Below are 26526 nucleotides of genomic sequence, written 5' to 3'. Positions count from 1 at the left end.
AGAAAAGAGTTCTTTCTCCAGCCTTTATCTCTCCCTTTTGCATTGCTCTTCCAAAATATCCCTGAACCTATTCTACCTTTCTCAAAATGCACAAGGGGCTCAAACTCTCCTACCACAGGCCGTGTGCTCTGCCCGCAGGCTGTCCCAGCCTAAAGTGTGACACGATCTGGTCCCTCCCGCCTGGTGCAGACTGGTCCAAGATCACCCTAAGAGTGGTGCATCCTGAGGGGCCCCAGCCAGCCAGGCAGGGTGTACAGCCTGTGCTCTGAGGACCCTGCGCTTGCTTTAAGCTTCTCCCATCACCTTCTTGAAATTCGTAATAATTTTTGAACAAGGGGACCTGGATTTTCCTTTTGCAATGGGCCACGCAGATTCTACAGCCAGTCGCAGCCAGCCAAGGGCTGAGGGCGGCAGCTTCCTAGAGGGCTGTGTGCAGGCCAAGTTCTCGGCAGCTGCTTTTCTGGAAGGAAACCAGCCAGCTCCAAATCACGTGCGCATTAACCCTTTTCTTCCTACCTTTCACTGCTGCTCCTTTTTCTGCCCTTTCTCCCCGTTGGGCACTTAGGAATTACAGCAGGGAGAGGCATGAGGGAGAAGCCACGCCTGTCTTCTCTGCTGTCTTCTCTGCTGGCCTCTTCCCTGCCCCAACCTCCAAATCTCTGACAGGACAACCTCTTTGAGGACAGCCCCATGGAGCCTTGTCTCTTTCCCGCTCAGGCCCCGTCTCCTACCCGGTGGTCTCTGCTTCCTTGCAGCCCCTCAACATGAGAACACGTCTTCAAGTCCTTTCCAGCAAGAAACTGAATTCCCTAGGAGGCTGCTGGCTTTCTAGAAAATGTTGGCTACTGGTTCCTTTTCGGTTTTGACCACCGTGGTCATTCGTTTTAGTTGGTGTTTACTCAGGCCTTAGCTCTGAGGACTCCAGTTGTGCTGAGCTTTCGAAATTCGCTCTTTGTGTTGGTGCCAAAACTGTGTGCCTAGTTCTAGAATAACTCCCCCTTTCTTTGATTGTCCTGAGCGTGTCCATATTCTTTACCCCTTTCTTTTCTAGCCTGGCAACAAGTGGCAGTAAGAGGGGCTCGGGGCCAGGTAGGGTGGTTTCCAGGCTGGGGTTTCTGCCGTGTACGGGCTGTGTTTTCCTGGGTGTGTTACTTAACCTTTCTGGGTCTTTATCTTCCCCTCCGTAGGAGGGGGATAATGAGATCACCTTCCTCTTTTGGTTGTTGGGAGACCGCCATGCACTGCTACATGTCAAATGCCCGTGCTGTGTTAATGGGTCACTGTGACAGTGGGGGGTGCTTATTGCCTTTGGGACCAGTCTGCCTTAGGAGCCGGCACAGGTGCACCCATGTGTATTCACAGGGCCCCATGGGAGAGGCTGCTGTGGGGTGACCATGCACAGATCTCATCGCAGAGAGACCTATGACAAGCGATTAGGGCTTCAGGCCTCAGTTTCCTCCATTCTAGCCACGAGGGGGCTGCCCCCTGGCAACACTGCCTTGAAGCAGGAGGGAGGGCAGCCAGGCTTTGCTGATTGGGACCTGCTGGCCGTGGCAGCTTTCACTGACCGTTGTCTCTCTTGGCTATTCATTTGCAGAGTGTTCACGAGCCCACAGGCCCGAGTGAGGGTTACTTGCAGCTGGAGGAGCTGGTGAAGCAGGTGGTTTCTCCTTTCCTCGGCGTCAGCGGGGACCGTGGCTGCTCAGGCCCCACGTACACGCTGGGTAAGGAGTGCAGCTCCCGGGTTGCCAGGAGCCTCGGTGATGAGGCCACCGGCGCTGTTCAGTGGAACGCTGATTACATGCGTTACGTGCCGCGCCTTTTGCTTCCTCTGTGGGTCACGTGCACATCTGTGCTTTTCAACCGCTCACGTTCCTGGCCTCCCGAGGCTGCAGAAACCTCCTCCCCCCTTGCCGATCCCTCCCCAGGGACCGACACGGTGCCTCTGTGCTGGTGCTTGTCTCATCCACATCTTTGATCTGTGGCTTTGATCTTATTCGTGTGCCTGGGACATTAATTTTTCTATATTTGATACCAGAAACTGCCTTGTTACACCCTCAGCGGAAAAACCACTCATGATGCATTTCCCTTGGAAAGCAGCTCGGAATGTGAGGCCAGCTTGTTTGCGTGTGGCAAGTGTCGTGAGCGGCCGGTTTCCCCTCCGTTTCTGTAGGTGCCACCACACGACAAGGAAAGGGGCTCCTGGCTTTGGGGACAAATCCCATTGGCGTCTGTTTTGGTGGCAGTCAAGTGAGCGTCCCTGAGCGTCAAGCTCTGTACTGGGTGCCTTGGGGAATCCAGATCTGAATCAGGTCTCTGCCTTCTCTCGGTGAGACCACAGTGTAGACGGGCTGGGGAGCAATAACTTTATAATGTAACGATATAAAATAGCTCTCAGTGAGACCACAGTCTTGGTAGGATCGCTGCATGGGAAGGCTTGCAATGAAAGACACAGTCACTGTCTGAAACGTAAGCCTTTACATTGCAGGAACTTTTTGTTCATCGTTCTGTCCCCAGGAATGGGGCCTGGCCCTGGCACATAGTAGGCACTCAAAAAACATTTGTTAGACGATGACAGGCAACCTAAGACGAGGGGGCCCTGGCACCCACGGAGAGGTGCAGAGGCAGAAGCAGATACTGAGCTGGGAACTGACGGCCCGCTCTGCTCACGTTAGTGGTGCTGTGGATGAACCTCAAAGAAAAGAGCAGCCCCCAGCGAGGTTCCTGCCCCTCCCTGGGCCTCTGTACCGCAGAAAAAGTCAGGGCCAGCCAGCCGGCAGTTTCCACGTCCCTGACCGTGTTTCTCTGGGGACACCGGCTTCCCCGCAGCCGCTGTGTATTGTGGGGTGCCAGCGCCCACCTCACCTGCGGGTGCCTCCCCTCCTTTGCTGGCTCGCTCACTCCAGCCAGGAGCCGGGACTGGCCAGCGGGACCAGCCAGCATTGCAGTGACACTAAGGCAAACAGTCTCCTGCCCCCGCCCCCTGGCCCTGAGCTGGAGCCCACCTTTCTGCTGGCGCGGCTCACCGAGTTTGGGGAGCCGGAGGTATCCAGGGAGCTGTCAGGATGTCAGCACTTGAGCTGGGCCATGGTGGGGACGCCACCATCATTTGGGCCTGATGCCACTCTAGGGGGAGAAAAGTAGTTTTTCTTCCATTGTCATAAGGTTGTAGTTGGAACAGTCCCCTCTAATAGATTGATGAGAGGAAAACAAACAGGAGTTTCCTAACGTGTATATTTCATATATACCTGGAAAACACACCCAGGGAATGAGTAGTTGTGAAAGAGGAGGCTTTGAATTTCAGCTTATGCGGCATCTTCAGCAAAGAACGGTACATTTTTAGGGAAGTGACAAGACAAAGGAAAAGGACTTTAAGTCTCTAGGGGTGGCAACTTGTGGGAAGACAAATAAATGGCAGATAAAGGCGAGTTGGTAAAGCTGGTTGATGTAGACTCCCCTGGTACCATCTCTAGACAATAAGGGTCTAAAGTTGTCTTCAGTGGTGAATGTCTGTTCTCCCTGGCAGAAGGGGGGCAGGAGACCTTTTGTCTTTGTAAATCTGGGTGCTGCTTTTAAGCAGGTAGAGGGAGGACAGAGAGTTCTCCTGTATCTGCTTCACCATGGCCTTCAGCTCAACAGTCCTCGAGCCCGGGAGGCATATTTTGGGGTGGTATGTTCTGGTCTCCCACACCCGGAGCAAGAGTGGATTTGGAAGCTTGTTCAGTGAGGACTCGCTGTCAGAGAGGATACCTCTCGTTTTCCAGCTAACATAAGAATAACACACGCTTTGGTCCAATTATAAAGGTTTTTATTCCTGTACTGAGGGAGTCCCTGCCTCTGGAGAGTTGTCTCAGTAGAGGCAGAGGGAAGGAAGGAACCCTCTTTCTGTTCATTTTTTTATTTCGGCAGATGTGTTCTAAGACCGTGTCCCAGGCACCTTGTGAGGCGCTACGGATATATCCTCAGACAAAACCAACGCATCCCTGCCCTCCAACACACACAGCCCGATGAGGAAGTCACCGAGTCAGTGACTCATCAGTGTGCAAATGTTCTGAGAGGGAGAAGGGTAGAGTAGTTCACCTTGATGAAATCATGGAAGGCTCCCTGGAGGAAGTGACGCCTGTGATGGGACTGGTGGGATAGATACGAGGTAGCTGAGTAAACTGGGAGAGAGGACTGTTTATCTCAGGCCAAGAGGAGGACCTCTGGGAGGATTTGGAGGGCAGGAGGTGAGCAGGAGGGCAGAGCATTTGAGGAACTGAAAGAGCTCCAGAGTTGCAGAGCTGCTTGTGTATGGCGAGGGAAGCCACCGGACACAGGCCACGTCCTGAGCGCTGTGCCAGGTGGGCTGGGTGCCAGGCCACGGATCAACTGCTGTTCCCATTTTACAGGGGAGGCGAGTGGGGATTCAGGTCACCTGGCTGTTGGAGCCAGGACTCCAAAGCCCAAGCCATCAGCCCTTTCTCAGCTGGCCCTCGGGTTCTCCCTTCACCCACCCGCCCGTCAGCATTTAGGAGGAGACTTTACTAAGGGACAGCTGAGGAGCTCCTTAGCCCAAAGGTGTCCTAGGCCAGACATCTTGTCACAAAGCTCTGGATACCAAAAAAATAAAGTGTCACAATGGTGCCTTCCTGACTGAGGACACACCTTTCCTGATAAAGAGAGGCCCCTTGGGGCCTCAGTCAGCCCCTCAGTAAGATGGGGTAATAGTATTTATCCTGCCTGTGGGGGGAGGGGTGTTGACGCTCGGCTGAGGTGAGAACTGAGGAGTCAAGTTGGGCGTGAGAGATTCCTGCACCCGTGGGGGGCTGTGCCGTGGCCCCCCTGGGGTGGCCAGGGGCAGCTGGGGTGATCGGTCCTCTCAGGGCCACCACCCGCGCTGCGTGACTGACCAGGCTGTTGGCACGTATTTGTTCCTGCTGAGGCAGGCCCTGTCGTGCCTCAGTCTCCAGTCGCCCGTGGGGAGGGGTGGGTGAGCAGAGCTTGAGAAGTGGTTGAGAAGGGGGAGCTCCTCCCTGTGCCCAGGGCCCCCCTGGATCTGTGAGCTGGCTGCAGAGAGGAGATGGGTTGTCTGGGGCCATGCTGGAGCAAGAGTGTCCCCTCCCCTCAGAAGAGGCCGCTTTGTCACAGTGGGGAGTGAGGGGGTGGGGGGAGAAGGCAGGTTCCTCAGAGGCCGGCCCTTGTCCCACCTTTCCAGTTCCCAGAGTCTGCAGGCTTTGTCCTGCTGCTGACAGGCCCCTCCTGAGCACACGCTGGGACTCTCCACACAGCAGCCCCGGCCTCCCAGCGTCTCCCTCCATTGTGTCTGCAGCGGGAGGGCCCTTCCCCTCCAGGATGCCAACCCGCTCTGCCTGCGTGACAGCCAGGCATTCATGGCTTTCAGGTGCCGGCCGGGAGCACGGTGCCCACAATGGGCTTGGTGTGCAGGGGTCACAATGGCTGCATTATGGTGGCCGCTCCGGTGGGGCCCGGCCAGCGAGCCTGGGAGATCAAAGGCCTGGGAACCGAGTCCCCAACAAAGGGCCTGAGGACAGCCTTATCCAAGCTTTGCTTCTCTCTGGGGGTTTGAAAGGAGCTGCGCTGTTGGCTCGGGTGCAGGGATGCATGCCAGCGCTCAGCGGGGCTCCTGCAGGGAGGAAGGAATAAAAGCTCCCGGGCCCCACCTCGTGTGAAAGGCCAGGAGAGGGAAGAGGAGGTGGCCTGGAGGTGCGGGCTGAGGTGGCGGGACCCAGCCCTCCTTGCTAAAGGGCGCCCCTGCAAGAGAAGGACCAGTTTGTGGGTCCCAGGCGCACCTACAGGGTAATGAGTCCCTTAATGAGACTCCCTTCCCTGGGTGACAGGACCCAGCCCTCCCTGGGGCAAAGAAGAGAAAGAAGGGGAGGAAACCAAGCCAAGAACGTGGGTTGTTGTCTGGGTTTTAAGGCCTCCCAAGGGGCCCAGTGGGGCTGACCCCAGCGGGGACACGGCTGACGCACTCGCCTGAGGGTTGGCTCTGGAGTCTGGCGGGAGCTTAGCGAGGAAGCGCTGTCTGCCCAGGGGACTCAGCACACCCCTGCTGCCTCTGCGGTCTGGGCTCTGCCCACACCCAGTCTTGGGAACCAAAACATTCCACCCAGAAAGCAGAAGGAAGAGCTGCAGTCCCCTGCCGTGAGTCATCGCTGGGAGAGAGCTGCGGAGGCAGCCATGGAAAGAGAGAGGGCCTCAGAAACCACGAGGGCTGGGGCTCAGCTGTGAGGCCTGGAGCAAGTTGCTTAACTTCTCTGAGCTGCAAAGGGCTAAGGTGCCCTGTCTCAGGGCAGGGCCAGGCAGAGTCGCCACCTGCTGTGTTAGGGGCCCAGCTAGAGGCGGCCTTGGCCCCGTAGGATCACTCTGGGGGGAGGTTATGTATGCCACCCTCTCCCCCTCCCCTGGATCCCAAACCACATCTTGGCCCTTGCCATGCTGTGTTGCCATGGCCTGATTATTTTTCAGTGTCCCCCATAGACTGTGAGCTCACTGAGGGCAGGGAGCATGTTGTCACCCTCTGTATCCCAGGACCTCGCACAGACCTGTCCTGGGAGTGGGTGAGTGAAGAGGCCAGTCTGAGTTCAGTCTGTAAGTCACTCCCCCTCTGAAATGACTTCTTTTCTTACTCCTATAGATTTCCAGGATGGTCCTGCCTGACAGGTGCCACACTAGCACCGACCTTGTTCTGACAGTTACATGCGTGCAGGTCACGAGCAGGGCTCTGCTGTCAGCCTCGGGCTCCAGTCTGTCACCACTGACTGTGACCGTAGAGTCATTCAACATCTCAACCTCAGGTTCCTCTGCAAAATGGCCAGAAGGAAAGCATGTCGATGGAGCACCTCTTTTGCGGGGGATAGTCCCTAGCACATCGCTGACCCTCAGTAAACGGTTGCTCCTAAGACTGAACCCCTCCACCCAGGCACGCGTGTGCTGGGCTCAAGCCCCTTGTGGCAGGCCTTATAGCAGATTTATTTTTCTTTTCCTCTCAGCAGCTAGTGCAGCGTTTTGCATATATAGGTAGGAGCTTAACAAGTGTTGAAGGAGGGAGTAGGTGTTAATCAGGGTTCCTTATCCAGGGCTGCCCCCCTTGCTCTGGCTCCGGCTCTCAGCCTGTGAGCCCTGCTCAGTGGCAGCCAAAGTGGCCTCTCTTGACCTATCACTGTTTGGTGACCCTCGGAGGACCATCAGAGACACCTTTCCCCAGCTCATCCCGTGGGGTAGGGCCCATGAAACTCATTACAGGAAATTTTCATTTCCTTCAATAATGCTGCAGGTGTCAGCTGTGCAAATCAAGTCCCTGTTACCTCAGTTCACTCCGTGTCCTCTCTGGGCGCAGTCTTTGCTCTGACTTTTTCCTCTTTTTGGACTGCCCACTCCGGCCGTATCTGCCTGGCCCAAGTTTTAGCCATGTTGTAAAATCCAACATTAATACTGCTTCTTTCCAGAGACTCCTTCCCCAAGCAGGAGTCCCCCGTACGCCCATAAAACATTATTTGAGTCTTTGCCAACAGTAGAAGTGATCTAGCTACTGTCTGCCTCTCTGGCTCTGCCCTCTGCGCAGAGATTTGCACGTAGGAAATATCCACCGAACGGGTCTTGTTTAGCCTCCTGCTAGGCTGGTGGAAGGGGTTCAGGCCACAACGTGAGCTTCCCAATAGCAGTCTAAAGTGCTTGCCTTTAACAGCAGCATGAGAGAAGTGAATTGTTTTCCAGGGAGTTTTTTTAAGGACAGTTCTTTAATGGGGTCTTGCTGCTTTGAACTCTATTTTATATTATCAATTTGGGGGGATTTTAAAAGTAATGCAGGGTTATTATAAGAATGCAGGCCTGGGATGGTCATGATGGAGACTCAGACTTTTTGGGGGAGGGGGGGAAATGGGCATTTATTGAAACCTTAAAATCTGTACCCCCATAATATGCCAAAAAAAAAAAAAAAAAAAAAAAAGAATGCAGGCCTGATAGCAATGAGAGACTTGGATGGTACAAGCGTCCCTGCTTGAGAAAGAACCTCTGTCAACATTTGGCATGGATTCTTTCTTCTTGGTTGCTCCTTGGTGTTTTGTCTCCTGTCCCCAAAGAGGAGGGCCAATGGCCACCTCTCCAGGCCTCTGCCAGCCTCTTGTCGAGGGGGGCAGTGTTGGCTACTGCTCGGCTTCAGAGAGCGGGCTGGCTCAAGGAGCATGGCTTCCAAGGGCAGCGGCAGCGCCCAGAGACACAGCAGTGTGTCGTGGGCAGAGTTCGGGCACTGCCGTCTAGAACCCAAGAGAACTGGGGCTGAGCCGTGTTTTCTCATCTGTGCGGTGGGGATAATGAGACCAGCCCTATCTGTTTTGGGGGGAGATTGGGACTGAACAGGGAGCCCAGGGATGGGAACATACTCCAAACCCTCAATTCAGTAAATTCTAATTTCTACATATTATCATTTGGTTTTGAGAAGCTGTTACCAACCACCAAATAGGTCCCTTGGGGTTCCGAGTCAGTAGACTTGGAGATTTAGTCCTGATGATTAGAATGTCATTCTCTTGTCATTACTTATACACACACAGACACACACACAACAGTCCATGATAGGAGCTGCCGTGAGCTTTGCACGTGGACGCCGCAGAGCAGGCCTCACTGTGGTCCCCATCCAGGAGTGTGAGCTCTAGAAGTGACTGGCACGTGTGTCTGGGGCCCCCTGGACCCATGAGAAGAGCAGAGAATCAAATAAGCACACTGTCCCCCAGGCCGGTCTGTGGCAGCACAGTTTGCTTTCCCCTTGGAAAGTGGGTCAGCCCCCATCCTGTCCCGGTGTGGCAGGAATACTGATGCTCCCAGACCCCGCTCCGCTGCCCCCCGCCCTGCTGACAGGGGGAGCGTGTTTCTCTCGGGGTCTTCAGGGTGTCAAGGACATGGGTGCTGTGGAAGGCAGGGGCAGGTGACGAGGCGTGGGTGATTGGAAGGCTGGAGAGAGCTGTGCTGTGGCACAAAGGGGGGCTGAGGAGAACAGAAGGCCTGGAGCAGCACCCGCCTGTCTCCAGCCCACAGTTCCACAGCTGTGGTAAGGGCACCGCCACACCTTCACAACGGCGCTCTCCCAGGCCGGATTGGCTTCAGCAGCCGGACCGTGTCGCACCCCTGCCTGGCTGAGGTCGTCCGTCCAGCTCACGTGGGATGCTGGGCCTTGGTGGGAGAGAGCGGGGCTGCCTGGAGAGGAGCACAGGTCGGGGACGTCTCTGGGACCTTGTGGTGCCACTGTGGCCCAGGCTCTGTAGGTGTCTGTACTGGCACGGGCCTTGTGAAGGTGGGAGAGGGGATGCCTGGGGATTGGGAGTTGCTGGTAGATTCGCTTCCTCCTTTGGGAATCTTCTCCCCAGACGTCGGGGACCCTACTATTCCGGTTCTCCTGCCTCTCCGACCCGCCCAGGGTTTCCTTCCTTCTGGAGAGGCAGTGGCATGGCCATTACGACACTCGGCTTCCAGGCCGATGCTTGTGTTCCAGGCCCAGCTCAGCCTCCTCTTCGAGACATCAGACAAGTCCTTTAACTTCTCTGTGCCTCAGTTTCCCTTCTGTAAAATGAAAATAGCAATAGCTCTTACCTCCTTGGGTTGAGAGGATTTAATTGGTTCGTAGACACAAGATACTGTGAACAGCTCCCAGCTCTCTTAAGCGCTCTCCTGTGTGTTAGCTGTTAGTACTTTTATTGTCCTTTTAGGGGGCTGTCTCATGTTATCTACCCCACACAGATGCATACACGGGAACCATTTAGTCCTTGACCCTGTCTTCATTGTCAGAGCGTTCACTCTGAGGGCTCCAGCCATCACCAAGGTCCCCGGGACTCTGCCATTTTCATATCCCCAAATGTTTTCTTTTTGTCATTATAAGAAAAATGCATGCACATGGATTCAAATTTGAGAAAAATCTCCCCCCCCAAAAAAAAAAAATAAAGGAGAAATTTTAAAGATCATGAGTAATACCTTTACCCAGCAACAACTACTATTAATATTTTGATGAACAGGCTTCCCAGTTATTATACATATGTGTATGAACTCAACACCCAGGATAACCCCAGTTTTGTTTAAAAAGACAAAAATGCATATAATACTATTATTTATATTCTGCTTTTGTCACCAAATATACTGCGAGAATTTTCCAGTGTCCTAAAATATTATGTGAAAATAACCAAATTCCTACCTTTACATGGAAAGTTTTCTCCCCAGCTTCAACATCGCATATTGCAATTTGGCTGTGGAGGCACCTCGGATGCGACACAGCCAGAGCCAACCCGAGCTCTTGGTCGCACGGGCTGCCGCCTTTGGCCCTCGCCCCTTCCCCAAGTCTGTTGTTCCACCACGGCTCAGTGCCTGTCACCATCTCCATCCCTCCTGCTCCCACCCTGTTCCCGTGGTCTCCTATTTTTCAGTTCTGTTGTGTCAGTCTCTGTTGTCTTGCCCGATTCACCACAACTCTAGTTTCTGTCCCCATCACCTCTCACCTGATGCTAGTGCTGATTTTTTTCACACGGGATCCATATTTGTTATGGAGCATAATCCCTGAGCCTTCTCCCCGGCTTCCCTCACTCTGGCCTCTCTGGCTCCAACCCGTCCTGCCACACCTCTGCCAAGGGGGCTCCAGAGGCATTGTGCCACCCTGCCCATGACTTGCAGGGTTACCTGCCTTGCCCACCCCCCCCCCCCCCCCCCCGCTCTGCCGTGGCCTGACGCATGATAGATGCTTCCATCTGGCGTTCAAGGGCCCTCTCCCCAGGACACGGCCCATCCTGCCAGCTTGGACCCATCTCTGCTGGCTCCTATGCTGTGTGTTCCAGCCAGGCTGGGACCTGATGGCGCCCTGTCTCAGCAGCTCGCTCAGGCTGTTGCCATTGCTCGGAACACTGTCACCCCCCATCCCCTCCAGGAGCTCTGCCATCGCCCTGGTTGAAGGCCCATCGCCAATGTACAGCCTCCCTGGCAGGTCTCCTGGTCGTCCCCAGATGGGCAAGCTTTTTCGAGCCTTTGATCCCCCTGTACTTGGCTTGCCCTCCCCTTGGGGCACCTCGCCTCCTCTAGCTAGGGGTGTGCTTCGCACGGGCATCTGGGAAGAGCAAGGAGTGAGACAGACCTTGTTTGAATCCCAGCTTCTGCCTTTTTAGCTGTGTGACCTTGGATAAGTTATTACCTCTCTGATACTCGTTTTTTCCTCTGTAAAGTGGGATCCAACACTAAGTTGTGACTTAGGTTCAGTTTTTAGGAAGATCCAAAAGGTGCGTGTCAAGGTTCGGCACAGTTTCTGCATTGTGGTGGTAGCTCAAAAGCAGCAGTTTTATCGTAGCTTCTGTCCAGCCCTCCTGGTGTCTGCCTCCTCGGGGTGGTCCATGGACCCTGCCTGCCTGTGATGGTGCTAAAGGCCATTTGAATCCGGGAGAATTGACTTGAACAGAGAGCACAGGTGCCAGACCCCTGCCCTGGCGGGAGACGAGGGCACTGGTCGTCCTGGTTCAGGGTGATTTGCAGGATGGTCCCACTGCCTTGGCTGTGATAGCCCAGGCCACTCCCCAGTCACCTCTTCTGCAGGATTTAAGCTTATGAGGCCTCTTTCACGTCATCTGCTAGAACACAGAGGATGCTCTTGCAGAGAGCCAGGGGCTTCTCTGAAGCTGGCCAGCCCACACCCAGGTCTTCAGAGGAAATTGGTTGAAAGGGGATTTAGGGCAAATCCAGTGAAGCTCAGGGAGAAGCTAGGAAAGAGAAACGATTCCCTTGACCCTTCTCTATGAAGGCAAGGCTTTTAGTGACCACCTAACGGTAGGGTTGGTCAGGGGTGGTGTTGGCATAAACGGGTAAAGTTGCAAGAGAAACCTTTGGGTGTTGCCAAGTGCCTCCCTTGTGTTTCAGCAGGGCTGTGCCTAAAGCTGTCCCTAAAGGTTGAGCCACCACCTTGTTCCTCCCCCAGATTGACTGGGAGCTTCTGACCACCATTCCCCCTCCCCAGTGACAGCCTCTGCTGGTTTTTCTCTTGCAGGCAGGCGGCACTCCAGGGTCCGGCCCAAGGTGACTCTGCTGAACTTTGCCTCGCCCATGAGCACGGCCAGCCGGCCGCTGAACGAGATGGCCCTGACGCCACTGACGGAGCAGGAGGGGGAGGCCTACCTGGAGAAGTGCGGCAGTGTGCGGCGGCACACGGTGGCCAACGCCCACTCGGACATCCAGCTGCTGGCCATGGCCACCATGATGCACTCAGGCCTGGGGGAGGAGGCCGGCAATGAGGACAAGTGCCTGCTCCTGCCGCCCAACTTCCCCCCACACCCGCGGCAGTGCTCCAGCGAGCCCAACATCACCGACAGCCCTGACGAACTGGAGGAGGGGGCGGGTGGCAGCCAGGAGGGCTCAGAGCTGAACTGCGCTTCCCTCAGCTGAGCCCAGGGCGCGGGTCTTCCCAGCTCCTGCTGTGCAGCCAGGATGCAGACAGCTCCGTCCCAGTGGGCAGCCGAGGGGCTCTGCCTTTGGGCAATGCTGCCTTATTTCTTTTAGGGTACAGGCCTGGTTGAAATGCCCTAGGAGGTGACCCCTGTGGTAAACCTCTTCATTTTGGTGACTGTGACCCCCTCCTTGCAGCCACATAGACCCAGTTGCCGAACGGTCACTGTCTCACTTCCAGCCTCGCCTGCCTGACTCAGATCCTCGTCTCTGGGCCTTTTCCCCCCGGATGTTGGACTGCCAAGTCCTCCCAGTGACACAGCCAATGCCCTTGGCATGACTGTAGCCGTGAGGTTGTTAGGACACACACAAAACCACCAAGCATGTGTAGGTCTTTGGGGTTCCCCGGGAGGTTCCCTGTGATGCTGAGGCTTATGCATGAAGAGAGGAGCGAGGTCACCCCTTTCCTCTTTTGTGTGGAGTGAAAGTGGGCTACACCCCTGCCAAGCATGGGAACGTGGCTTCCTTATTTTAGTTCCAGAATGACTGGGAAAGAGCTGCCCCACTGCCTTCACTGCATCCAGGTCCTGTGCTGCCTACACGAAGCCTTTGGCTTTCGGCCCGGAAGGCGGCAAGGCTGGGGCAGCCCCGTCTTTCACTGAACGGCGCGTTTCCCTCTCAAGTTTCCCCCAAGCTCAAGGAACTAACCTCCAGAGGAGTAGCTGCTGCCCGAACCTCTCTCTCATTTCAGAAATGGACCGATTTCTTATTGTGGGTACGAGAGGCTGGCTGATACCAACCAACTAGTCTGTACCTGGATTTGACTTGAATTTTTAACATGTGTATTGTTTCCAAAAAAAAAAAAAAGTTTGCAAATATTTGCACGTAGGATCTTGCACTGTTCATTTCTAATGGGGTGTGTTTTGGAACTAAAAAACAAGTAAACCCCCTGGGAAAGGAACCTGGAAATGGTCCAGAGAAAGTGACCCATGGCAAGCAGGGCTGTTACGCTGCAGAGCTCTGGAAGCAGCTGGATTTGAATCCAGAACGCCCTGTGTTTGTGAGTGGTTTCTAGGAGGAGCTGCATTGGAGTGGGGAGACTTCAGTTTGCCTCATGGGCAGAGGACTGTAGCAAATGGAATGTTTCCATGCTTCAAAGCGGGGCGGGAGGGTGCGGGCAGGAACTTGGGGAGGGATGTTTATTCCCTGTGATTAAAGAAGTGCCCAGAAGTGCCTGGAATTTCTAACATGTGAGGGCTCAGAGTGCCATTTGGGGACAGCCGACTCTGGCACTGTGCTGGTCCTTAATACTGCTCCCTGCGGGTCTGGGGCTCTTTATACACCTTGAATCCCTGCCCACCTCCTCTGTATTTGCCGTCAGCCTCCCTGACAACAGCTCCAGGAAAAGAAACAGCTCCCCTGACCGTCCTGTCAGTGTTTATGAAGTCTCAAGGACGTGAGCCACCTTGGCTTCCAGTATGGCAAGTGGGGGCTGGGCAGAAGGCAAGGTTCAGTTTAAGCGGCCATCGGGGGAAGAGACCTTCTAAATTCATCTAAGTCTTTTTTTTTGAGACAAGAGTCTCACTTTGTTGCCCAGGCTAGGCTGAGTGCCGTGGCGTCGGCCTAGCTCACAGTAACCTCAATCTCCTGGGCTCAAGCAATCCTGCTGCCTCAGCCTCCCGAGTAGCTGGGACTACAGGCATGCACCACCATGCCCAGCTAATTTTTTCTATATATATTAGTTAGCCAATTAATTTCTTTCTATTTATAATAGAGACGGGGTCTCATTCTTGCTCAGGCTGGTTTCGAACTCCTGACCTCGAGCAATCCACGCGCCTCGGCCTCCCAGAGTGCTAGGATTACAGGCGTGAGCCACCGCGCCCAGCCTCATCTAAGTCTTGATGGCATTTCCCTTCTGAGTGAAGACCTGAATTGTGACCAGAGGTATGCTCTTGATGGCTTATAATTTAGAAATTTTATTTCAAAAGTCATTTCTTTTTCATCCTCCTAAGAGAGTGATAGAAATGTCCAAAGGAGATCTTCTGAGAATTAAAAAAATATACGTATGTGTTGGATAAAGTCTCTAAATTGACTAACATGCATTCATTAGCAAATGGGACATCAGTCCGGTGGCAACATGTTGATTTATTTAACTGATAGCTACTGTCCTTGTTAGTACACTTAGCACTTGAAACTAGTATTTATTGATCCAGGCAAAGTAATTAATCATGCTTGAGTTTGCTTTTTTGGTTTACAAGGTTAGCCATACACATATATTTTTAAAATGCCTTTTCCATGTCTTTAATGTCCTGATGAGGAGAGCAGTCATCAGTTAAATATATAAGCTCTTGCACTGAGAATGGGAGTGTTGGTACAGACCCAGTGTACTTAGTTGCCGATGACTGTTAGCCGGTTTACACCTTTACCATTGATGTACACACTTGATATTTGTGCAGTAAGACTGTATCTATAAACATTTTTATGTTTATGGGCATTTTAGCCATCAGAGCTATTGCAGGAATAATAGCTGTGGTGTTTCTAACCACTTTTTCTCCCCTTTATGAGATGAAGATTCATTTTCGTTATTTATGCTAGAATTTTCCTGAAGCTGAGGTTTAATGACAGGAAGCAATTATCACTCTCAACTCCAAGTGAGCTCACAAACCAAAAATCTGTCATGTTGTCTGTTTCCAGAATAGAGTCAATAAACATCATTTTGTGCGTGTTACCCTCTTTCGTGCTGGGTGCCTCCAGGGTGTCTTGACCGAATTTGCAAGTGTAGCAGTCAGATTAGATCTTGATGCATCCTGTCCTCAAACCCTGTACACCCGGGTCTTCTGCCTCCTTGTCCCTTTTCCTGTTGCCTCCACTCCAGAGGTAGGCAGCAGCCCCAGCTGGTCTCCCCTGGCTTTTGTTCGCCATCCTGGACTAAACCGGCAAGTCATTTCCCGGAGAAACAGCCTGTCTGTGGACCTTAGAAAAATACCGAAAAAAAGTCTGAGAAACCAAAGCTCTTTCTAAAACCAGCTTGGTCTCTCTCCCCAGAGTGTTTGACCTAGGGGGACACTTACCGTATTTACTCATGGACTGTCTCCTCATATATTCTGTATTTGGAAGAGGAAACTTGTATTTTACTCTCTACATAAATGTTGCTAGGAGGGCAACAGCAGCATTAGTCTGAGGTCCCTGAGGGCTTAATAAGAGACTTTGAAGAGGTGTGACCTGAACTGAGATTAACAATCCTGTAGGTTGTAAAACGGGAGTGTGCACATTTTTGAGCCCTCACCCTCACAGGTTGTAACTACCATCAACAGCCACTGAGTGGTCCTCGGTAGGTTCCATGAGTGCACCCGTGACCTTGCAGTGCACCACCATCCTCGTTTACCCACCTGCTCATCTAGCACCAAATATTTGTGGAGCTGCCACTGTGTAGGCACTTTTCTTGGTACTTAGGGATGCAGCGATGAACAAATAACCAAGGTGCTTGCTATCTTGGAGCTTACAATCTATCGAGGAAGGCTGGAAATCAGGTCAACACAAGCATTTCAACTAACGAACAGCCCTGGAGGAAGTGAGATGGCAAAGTGCCAGCGGCTGGAGGGTGACGAGAGGACGACCGTGGGTTGGTGGCTGGAGGTCTCTCAGAGTTGGCTGCAGTGAGACCTGAGTGACAGGGGGCCGGCCTTACCATCTGCTTTGTTCCCGATCGCTGCCACAACGAACTACCGCAAACTTAGTGGCTTGAAGCAACACACACATTTATCATCTCACGCTTCTGTCGGTTAGTCTGACATGAGTCTCCCGGGGCTGAAATCGAGGTGGTGTCAGGGCCGCATTCCTTTCTGGAAGCTCTAAGGGATAATCCGTTCCCTTTGCCAGCTTCTAGACGCTTCCCCTATTCCGTAGATCGTGGCCTTCCTCCATTTTCAAAGCCAGCAGCAAACGGTAGGTTGAGCACCTCGAATGTCACATCACTCCAACCTCCATTCTGTCTCCCTCTTCCAATTTTAGGGACCCTTTATGATGACATTGGGCCCAGGCAGATAATCCAGGATAACCTCCTATCTCGAGGTCCTTAATCGTATCTGCGAAGTCCCTTAGGACATGGACATCTTTAGAAGGAGGTCATTCTGCCTACCACACAATCCTTAGTTTTTGCTGCTTCTACCGATTACTCTTTTGTGGGTAGAAAGTTCCCAACAGACCACCTTAGCTGCTTAGGAAACTCTCTGTCCACCAGGCCATCTGAAGGTCACATTTCAGTGAAATCTTATATGAAAAGAGTAGGAAAGCAAGAAGGAAAAAAAGCGTCCATACCGAGGGTTTACCTTGCGTTCGTGCCAAGGAACAGTGGTAAGTTGGCTGAAGCTCTTCAGAAAGTCTCTAAATGCCCTTGGCCCCTCCGCTGGCCAGAGGTCCTCTGGTGTCCTCTCCGACTCGCTTCTTCTGGCCTCCCTCCCTACTCCGCTGGACTGGAGATTTCTGTGCATTCTGCCCCTGCTGGCTCCTGTGCTGACATCTGTCCCAGCAGGAGAAATGCCAGCCCCGTGGTATGCTGGGGAGCCCTGGAAGAGGAGACTGCAGTGCACAAGTGTGCCCGTGCTGGTCTCAGGGGCCCTGGAGACTGGGAGGCCTGGCCTGAGGGCCTAATAGCCTGACCTCCCTCCACCCCCCATGGCCTGGACTCCCACAGTGAGGATGATTCTGGGGTCCCTCGCTCACTCATCTTTTCCTCACTGCCTGTCTCATATGCTTGTCAAGCCCTTATCATCCACAGTCTTCTAGGACATGGTACTTCCTGTATTTGTCTCCCCTGTGGACATCCCCATTTGATCTAAGGTGCAGCCCCTGCTTAAGACTGTTCCCTGGCTTTCAACAGAATCCACACGTGTGAACTTGACCCCGAGGTCCTTCACACGCTGGCCCCACCTACCTTTCCAGCCTCACTGGCTGCTCTGTGTCTCCCCTGTGAGCCAGAGACCAGCCCCAGCCTCCCCAGGACCATTCACCATCCCAGGAAGCTCCTTCCACCGCCACGCCCCCTGCCATACTCCCACTGTCCCCCCTCCCCGGGGGCTCCCCACCGCTTCTCCAGCAGAAGGAGCCACTTCTACTTCCACATTCTCAGGAGCTATCCCTGCAAGACAAGGACAGGTAGGGTTTATATTTGCATGCCTGCGGCCTTGCAATACAGAGGAGGTTCTAAGTCACCTACATTGAACACGTTTTTGTTTGTTTTTTTAATGTTGTTCCGGCTGGTCTTGAACTCCTGGACTCAAGTGACCCTCCTGCCTAACTTCCCAAGTAGCTGGGATGACAGGTGTGCACTACTGTGCCTGGCCAGTGAACAAATTAATGGGATGGTATGATTCTTTTTCTCCACCTCCTCCCTCCCAGGTATTTGCAGAAAGAACCTTCTGTTTTCCTTCCCTCTGGATAGGGATCTTGCCCACACTGCTCTCTCCAAACACGTTCCCACTGAGGCTGTGTGGCCAGGTCACCCTAGGAACACAGGTGGGGGCTGGGTTCGAGCCCTTCCCTGGAGCCCCTCCCCTTCCTGCTCCCCCAGTGGCTGTCACATCCCTGCAGAGCAAGAACCCTGTCCACAGGGCTGACGCTTTACCCCAGAGCCAGCCCCTTTTCTTGGCCTGCCCTCTCTCTTCGTGGTGAGAAACTCATTTAGGACCTGGAGTGCCTGCCTGAGGGAGAGTGAGAGCCCCTGTTGTTTGCCAGGGGGCCATTTCTTTGAAGCTCTCCTGCCAAGAAGAGGGAGTGTCCCCGCAGTGAGCTCAGGCAAGAACCTCTTTGCCTTAACCCTCCCTGCATCAGGGATCCAGCCTGAGGCCTGACCATCACAGCAACCTTGCAAGGAAGGAATCGGCCCCATTTTGCAGATGAACAAACTGAGCCTTGGGTCCTTTAAGCAATGGAGCTGGTTTCTTTCATCAAGTCTAGTGGTCATCCCCTTACTATTCTATGAGGTATTGTGGCCTGATAGGAAATGGAGAGTAGCTAAGACGGGGACATGATCTCTTCAGCTTGCTGCAAGGTAAGATGGCTTCAGAGTTTCTAGAATAGCTGGGAAAGAGCTGCATCTCCTGTTCTTCCCCAGCCTTCTAGAGAACCTCATGGAGTAGGGAGTGGGGTCGGGGGACTCTGGAGTCCAGGACAGTGGATTTCTTATGTAGAAACACTACACTTAATGACTTTAACCCAAACCGTACAAAAGCAAATTATATAACCAAAATGTGTGTACCTCCATAAAATTCTGAAATTAAAGAAAAAATGATTTCAGTGTTTTTGGTCTTTAAAAATTAAGTTTAAATTTGGCTTTAAAAAGTAATATTTTAATATATTTAATAAATGGGACTAATTTAATAAATAATATAATTTGTAATTTTGTCTTCAGAATCAATATCCAGTTTCAGATACAAATTCAAAACCTTTTTTGGGGGCTTTTAAATTCAGCTTACAAATCTTATTATTCTTGTAAGTCTAGTAAATGTTAGCAATAACTTTGGAGGAGTCTGAATCATGCTTGATCTTATTTACAAGCTTAGCTCAGCACTTCAAACACTTTTAATTGAATTTAGAAATTAGTATATTTATTTCTTTTAAGTAGTTTTTCTGACAGCAAGCAAAATCATCTGAAATTCCAAATTCCTACAGAACAAATTAAACTTACAAATAGAGAAACCTAAGTCTTCTTAAATGTTTTTATACTCTACTTAAACTTAGATGTCACTATTAAAAATTGTAAGTCTAAATCCTCAATTATACATTTTAAAGTGGAGTTATAAAACTGTCACTCTCATAGGCTCTATTCTGTTAAATGTTACGTCTAAAACACCAAATATGCAGATTCCTTCCTAACACACACACACAAAATCAGTGTTATAGTTTTGTTTCTTTTAAATCTTTTTACCCTGAAATCTAAATCTTCCGAGTGTTGGTGAACTATTGTCTCTCACCTTCAAGCCTTTTCCCTCTGTTTTGATGCTGCGGCTGGGATTCTACTATATAAACATTTCTGCTTTGTCAGCTGGGTCCTTGATAGGCTCTGCCAATGGGGGGCGCTAGACAGAGCCTGGGAGGCTGGTGGAGGGAGAAGAACTGGGCTTATCCTGTCATTGTCAACATCACCTGGCAGGGGCAGTGGGGCCCGGCAGCAGCAGAGAGTTTCTGTTTGCAGTTTCTCCACATTCCCATAACCAGCCTCAACATCTCCGCTTGGAGATACCAGCATGGGCCAGCCTGGACCCCTTCTCAGAAGTCTGAAGCCTTCTGGGGGCCCCTTTCTTTTTTTTTTTAGGGACAGGGTCTCTCTCTGTTGCCCAGGCTAGAGTATAGTGAGACAATCAGAACTCACTGCAGCCTCAAACTCCTGGGCTCAAGTGATCCTCCTGTCTTAGCCTTCCGAGTAGTTGGGACTACAGGCACATACCGCCATGCCCGGATACTTTTTATTTTGTGTAGAAATGGGGTCTTGCTGTGTAGCCCATGCTAGTCTACAACTTCTGGCCTCAAATGATCCTCCCATCTCAGCCTCTCAAAGTGCTGAGATTACAGGCATGACCCATTGTGCCCAGCCTTCTAACTTTTTAAATTTCAATACTCCTTTACTCTTCCTTTCGTTTCCCCAGTTCTAAGGGTGGTAGTTGCTTCCTGTAGTTACTGCCTCTGTAATTCTTCTTCGCCATTTTATTTTCCCAATACCCAATTGATAATTCTTTATATTAAATCATCTTTGTTGAAATAACTGATGTGGCTGTTGTCCTCTGACTAGACTATGAATGATGAACCAGGATTGAAAAATACACACCCACTCAAGAAGATAATAACCATGCCAGGTAACCGAGGAATTTCAACCAGTAATTTCCTTTGGGTGTGAGACCTAAGGCTGCAGACATGGAGTGATTCTTCTCACCCTCACCTGAGAAAACTGTAATATCATTTCAAGTGATTTTGGTGATTGCTCCTCAGCATTCCTGAGCTTACAAGTAGAGCATACTTGATTCTTAGGTCTGAGTCCCCACGAGACACTGGGTCCTATTTATGGTTGCTTAGTCAATGACTTCATAACTTAAAGGAAGTGACTTGTAAGCCTTTGTTCCTGTAATTGCCGGGTTCTTCAGTTAGCTTCAGAAGTATGCCTTTCTCACTAGGTCACTCAATAGATTGGTTTTTAATTTCCTTTGCTCTTCTGGCCTAGGTCTGATGAACTTTGAGAGGAATCCCAAGCACAGTAAGTATCTTGCACCTAATAGACTCCTGAATTCTTTCATATTTTCAGGACCACATAACTCTTAACAAATGCTTAAATTTCAGTCTGATATCAGTTAAATATTTCAGATAGCTTTGTTTGTGGTCCAACTTATGAGTTCATTTCATTCTCTGTAGCTTGAAGTAGGATTAAGTCAACTGCCTGCCAGCAAACTTTTGCTGCCCACTCTAGAGCATAATTATAATTATCAAATATAAACAATCAATAATTATCAAAGCTAGGCAAAATATGTACAGCAAATGTTTGAAGGAATTGGAGAGCACCCAGTGCAGGCAGGACCTGAGAGGCTGTGCTCCCAGAGAGAAAGGAAGCAGGAGGCAGCTTCACATTCTTCCTGGTTTTTCCCCTGAAGGCATTTTCCCAAATCACTGGTAGGGGCAAGGGTGGGAGAGAGTGGGTGAAAGCAGAAAGCAGCCAGCCCTCCTGGACCAAGATGAGAGTTGAAGTTCGCCAGAGACAGGCGTGGTGGCTCACACCTGTAATTCTAGCACTCTGGGAGGCCAGGGCAGGAGGATGACTTGAGCTTAGGAGTACGAGACCAGCCTGAGCAAGAATGAGATCCCGTCTGTACTTTTAAAAAAAAGGCTACCAGAGCTGCTGGAATTTGAAGATAAAATGATAGGGCTGAACAAGAAATATGCACACAAGTTCCCCTCAAGTTGTTGGCTGACTCCCAAGCTGAGCATATGAGGTCTGTCCAGAAAGTATCCAGCCATTCTTAATATAACGAGAACGGTTTGCACGACATCCATGTAACCTGGCAGCCAAGGAGAGTGGGCTGGAATGCACATGCGTGAACAATGACGACATCACTGTACCAGTCAGTGGGGCGCTGTTGAGTGAGCATGTATACTGTGTGTCTGTCACATTCAAAATGACTGAGCAAGTAGAGCAATTAATCTGCATCAAATTTTGAGTTAAGCCTGAACATTCCTCCACTGAAACTACTCGGATGATTCAGAAGGCCTTTGGGGACAATGCAATGAGTGCAGCGCAAATAAAAGTGTGGCACAAACGCTCCAAAGATGGTTGAGAACCTGTTGAAAGTTATCCCTGTTCTGGAAGGCCTGCAACAAGCAGAACACCTGAGAATGTTGAACGTGTACAGGTTAGGTTAAGAGACGCTAGGAGAATCGTATGAGGTCTCAGGTGCCTACTTTGAAGAAGACTGAAGCATTACTGTTCTATGTACAGTGTTTCTTGTATCTTATATCTTCTTTAATAACTGTCTCTATTTTTCATATTACATGGCTGGATACATTCTGGACAGACCTCATATATAGCAAGAATTACAGGAAACCAGCAAAAATGAAAGGAGAGTAGGGATGCTAGATAGATGAACCAAATTTAGCTGCTACATAATGCTGAGGAGATAGTTTCAAGTCCCACAGAAGGTGGAAGGGCTTTGGCAAACATCCTGGGCTTTGGTTAAAACCCCAGAAGGGCTACAGTCTAGGAGTAAGGGTCATGCCCCCAAACAAGATTGTAGGCTTAAAGACAACTATTAATATATCAGTAATTACATTAAATGTAAATGGACTAAACACCCCAATGAAAAGACAAAGTTGGTAAAACAAGATAAAAAATAACAATATGCTATTTATGACACACTTTCAATATTAGGACAGAGAAAGATTGAAAAGGATGAAAAAGATATACCATGTCAATACTAGCAAAAGAAACTTGGTGTTGCTAATTTAGAATCATGCAAATTTTCTAATGAGAAAAGGTAAATTCAAAAGGAATATATGAATTATAATATAAGTTGAGTATCCCTTATACTGAAATGCTTGGGACCAGAAGTGTGTTGGATTTTGGATTTTTTCAGATTTGGGAATAATGGCATTTGGGATATTTGCATTTCTGAGTGTCAAGTAGGTGTTCTGAAAGTTTTGGATTTTGAATTTTTGGATGTGGGATGCTCAACCTGTATAAAAATTATCATTTATTGGTCACCAACTATATGCCACGCACCCTCCTAAGTATTTCACATTCCTTGTTTTTTTATAGTCCTCCAGGCAATTTTTTGAAGTAAATTTTATCATCCCAATTTTGCTAGATGAGGAAATTAAAGCTCAGAGAGGTTGAGCAATTTGCCCAAGGTCACACAATTACTAATTACAATTAATAAATGGTAGAGACAGGATTCAAACCTAGTTCTGTCTGATCTTGTGCCAAAGAGCTTTTAATCACTGCTCTGCTTTCTAAGCACCATCCTCCTGTGGTGTGCTTGCCTGAACTAGTTGGAGAGGGCCTGTGAACACAGGATTATCATCTAACCTAAGGGCAGGACATTCTGCAGGGACTCCTGGAACTCTGAACTGCAAACCATCCAAAAACTAAGGTAGTCTGTCTGTCCGACTCTCTATCATACACACACACACACTTCTGCATAAATATTTTGCTCTTCTGTCATGTGATCCCCAACATGTTACTCCAACTGAGTCTAAGGGACCTTCCAGTTCATGGGACAAAGCCCTACTTCTTTGAATTTCTTGGTGCAAATTCTCAAGAACCTGACTGGTCCTATTCAAGCATCATGGACTCATCCCTGATCTAATCAGCTGCTAGGAAGGAGCACCATCTCACGTGGTTTTAGACTTAACCTCTGTTAAATCCTTCTTTTGGAGTTGAAGGGGAAGGTTCAGCAGTGCTCTGGGAAAAGGAGAGCCTTGTCTACTCCAGACTGAATCAGTGCATATGTTGGTGAGTAGGAGCCACAGCAGAAAAACTCAGGTAATCCTTCCCAGGCAACTTTTAACCCTGGTCTTTCCCCAAAATACAAATATGCCTGGAAGGAGGGATAGCCCGCAGGCTCATGTAGAAGGGGCTTGGGAGCCCTGAGAGAGTGGGGAACAAATGGGCCCATCATCAGGGAGGAAGGGGGGAACTTGGAGGAAACCATGAGATAAAACACTTCCTATAGTGGGTGGTCTCAGGCTGGGGCCCTTTCTCTGCCCTTGAGCCACCAGAGGGGCACTTTCTCTCACAGCATTGCCATCAATGGCTGCTCCTCTTCCTACCAGGGCAGGTGCAACTGGAAAAGCCCACACAGAAAACAGGCTGAAGTTTTAGCATAATATGCTGTGGTGGTAGATAGCCAGGATCATGTAGGGGGAGTCCAGAAATCCTATGTGTCTTCCAAGCTTCTCAGACCTCCAAGGATATTACTGTAGCAAATAATTATAATAACATTTAATACTTATTTAGGGTTTTAGAAGAAGCCAAGTCACGGTGGCTCATGTTTGTAATCCCATTGTTTTGGGAGGCTGAGGTGAGACAGTGATTTGAGGCCAGAAGTTCAAGACCAGCCTGGGCAACATAGCAAGACTCCATCTCTAAAAAAGATTTTTTTTAAAAGCCAAGTGGTGGTGCATACTTACGGTCCCAGCTACTCCAGAGGCTGAGGCAGGAGGATCACTTGAGCTCAGGAATTTGAGGCTTCAGTGAGCTGTGATCACACTACTGCACTGCAGCTTGGATGACAGAAACCCTGTCTCAAACAAAACAAAACAAAACAAAACCAACAACAAAAAAACAACCAAGAATCCTCCAGAATTAAAAAAAAAAAACATATAAGAAAATTGTTGAAATGTTGAGTTAGGCACAGATTTCTTAGATATAACACCGAAAGCATGGTCCATAAAAGAAAAACATCACCAATTAGACTTCACTAAAATTTGAAGCTTTTGTAGTTCAAAAAACACCATTAAAAACATCAAAATTTGGATCCAAACCTGGGCTAAAAAAAAAACATGAAAAGATAAGCAACAGATCGGGAGAAAATATTTACAAAACACATATCTGATCAAGGACTAGCATCCGGAATTTATAAAAAAAAAACAAAAAACCCTTAGAAATCATTAAGAAGACACACATCCCAATCAAACAAGGCAAAAGATATAAACAGACATTTCATCAAAGAAAATACACAAATGGCTCAAAAGCACATGAAAAGACACACATCATTAGCCATCAGAGAAGTGCAAATCCTAACTACAATGAGATATCATTTCACACCTACTAGAATGGCCAAAATAAATAAGATAGACAATAACAAATGTTGGCAAGGATGTGGAGAAATGGGAAGCCTTGTACATCGTTGGTTGGAATATGAATGGCAATTCATGAACAGCCACTGTTTGAATACGGTTTTGTAGTTTCTCCAAATCTAAGCCTAAAACTCAGCCATATGACTCAGCATCTCCATTACTAGGTGTCTACCTAATAGAAATGAAAACATGTCCACACAAAAAACTTGCATGTGAATATTCACAGCAGTATTATGCATGGTAGCCCAAACTGGAAACAACCTAAACACCCATCAAATGGATAGCCAAAACAAAGTATATCCATACAGTGGTGTTTTAGTTGGCAATCAAAAAGGAACAAACTACTGACACATGCTACATCACGGACAGACCTCAAAAACATTACGCTAAGTGAAAGAAGCCATACCAAGAGACCACACATTACATGATTCTCTATTAATACGAAACATCCAGGGAAGGCAAATTTAAAGACAAAGGTAGATTAGTAACTGCCTCGAGCTGGGGGTAGGAATGAGGATTAACTGTAAATGAGCATTAGTGATTTTATTGCAAGGATGAAAATGTTCTAATACTGATTTATGTTGGTGGTTGCAACATTTGGTAAAGTTGCTAAAAATTATTGAATTGCACACAAGAAATTGGTGATATTTTTCTTGTAGTAAAATATATATAGCATAACCTTCACCATTTTTAGGTGTGTACAGTTCAGTGGCATTAAGTATATTCACATTATTGCATAACCATAACCACCATCCACTTCCAGAACTTTTTCATCTTCCCAAACTGAACCTCTGTGTACCCATTACACAGTAACTCCTCATTCCCTCCTCCTCCACCTCCTGACAACCACCATTCTACTTTCTATCTCTGAATATGACTGCTCTAGATACCCCACAGAAGTGGAATCATATGGTATTTGTCCATTTGTGTCTGGCTTATTTCACTTAGTGTAAGGTCTTCAGGGTTCATCCAAGTCGTAACGTAGCATGTATCAGAATGTCATTCTGTATGTGAATGTTTTATTGTGAAATCTTTACATAAACTAATATTTAACACGTTAGCCATTTTTAAGTGTACACTTTTGTGGCATTAAGTATATCCCCATTGTTGTGTGACCATCACCACTATCCATCTCCACAATATTTTCATCTTCTCCAGCTGAAACTCTATACCCATCAAACAATTAACAGGTCCCTAATCCTCCCTTCCCTTAGTCCCTGGCAGCCACCATTCTATTTTCTGTCTCCATGAATTTTGCTACTCTTAGTATCTCATACAAGTGGAATCATACACTATTTGTCCTTTTGTGGCTCGCTTATTTCACTTAACATCTCTTCAAGTTTCATCCATTTTGTAGCACGTGCCAAAATTTCCTTCCTTTGTACGGCTGAATAATATTCCACTGTATGTACATACTACATTTTGTTTACCTATTCATCTGCTGATGGACATCTGAGTTGCTTCTACCTTTTGGCTATTGTGAATAATGCTGCTATTAATATTGGTGTATAAATATCTTGATATTGCTGAATTCTATGATATGTAAAATGTATCTCAATAAAATTATTCTGAATTAAAACTTCAATTATTTTTTCAAAATTTAAAGAGCCAACAAATGGTAGATGCTGTTATTATCAATATCTTAAAGAATGGTAAATTTGATCAATGAAGTAGGTTTGTAAAAATTAATTTAATAACAAAGACATGTTCTTGGTTTAAAAATATATAGAAAATTACAAAGAAGAAAAGAAACACAATCCCACTTAGAGATAACCATTGAGAGATTAT

At 49.2% G+C, this 26526-nt stretch overlaps 1 protein-coding gene across 3 annotated transcripts in view; it reads left to right on the top strand.

Moving 5' to 3' along the window:
• PRR5L (proline rich 5 like) overlaps window positions 1-26244 on the top strand; it is an 86656-nt gene extending 60412 nt beyond the window's left edge. For all 3 annotated transcript variants that reach the window (XM_012738740.3, XM_012738741.3, XM_012738742.3), the window contains exons 8-9: window positions 1598-1724; window positions 12008-26244. In XM_012738740.3, coding sequence (XP_012594194.1) covers window positions 1598-1724; window positions 12008-12402 — 522 coding nt within the window. In that variant the 3' untranslated portion in view covers window positions 12403-26244. The remainder of the gene's footprint in view (window positions 1-1597; window positions 1725-12007) is intronic.
• Window positions 26245-26526: the final 282 nt, after the last annotated feature.

Source organism: Microcebus murinus, chromosome 4, assembly GCF_040939455.1.
Source record: "Microcebus murinus isolate Inina chromosome 4, M.murinus_Inina_mat1.0, whole genome shotgun sequence".
Classification (NCBI taxonomy): Eukaryota; Metazoa; Chordata; class Mammalia; order Primates; family Cheirogaleidae; genus Microcebus; species Microcebus murinus.
Note: the sequence above shows the minus strand (reverse complement) of the source record. Positions and strands in the feature narration are given on the sequence as shown.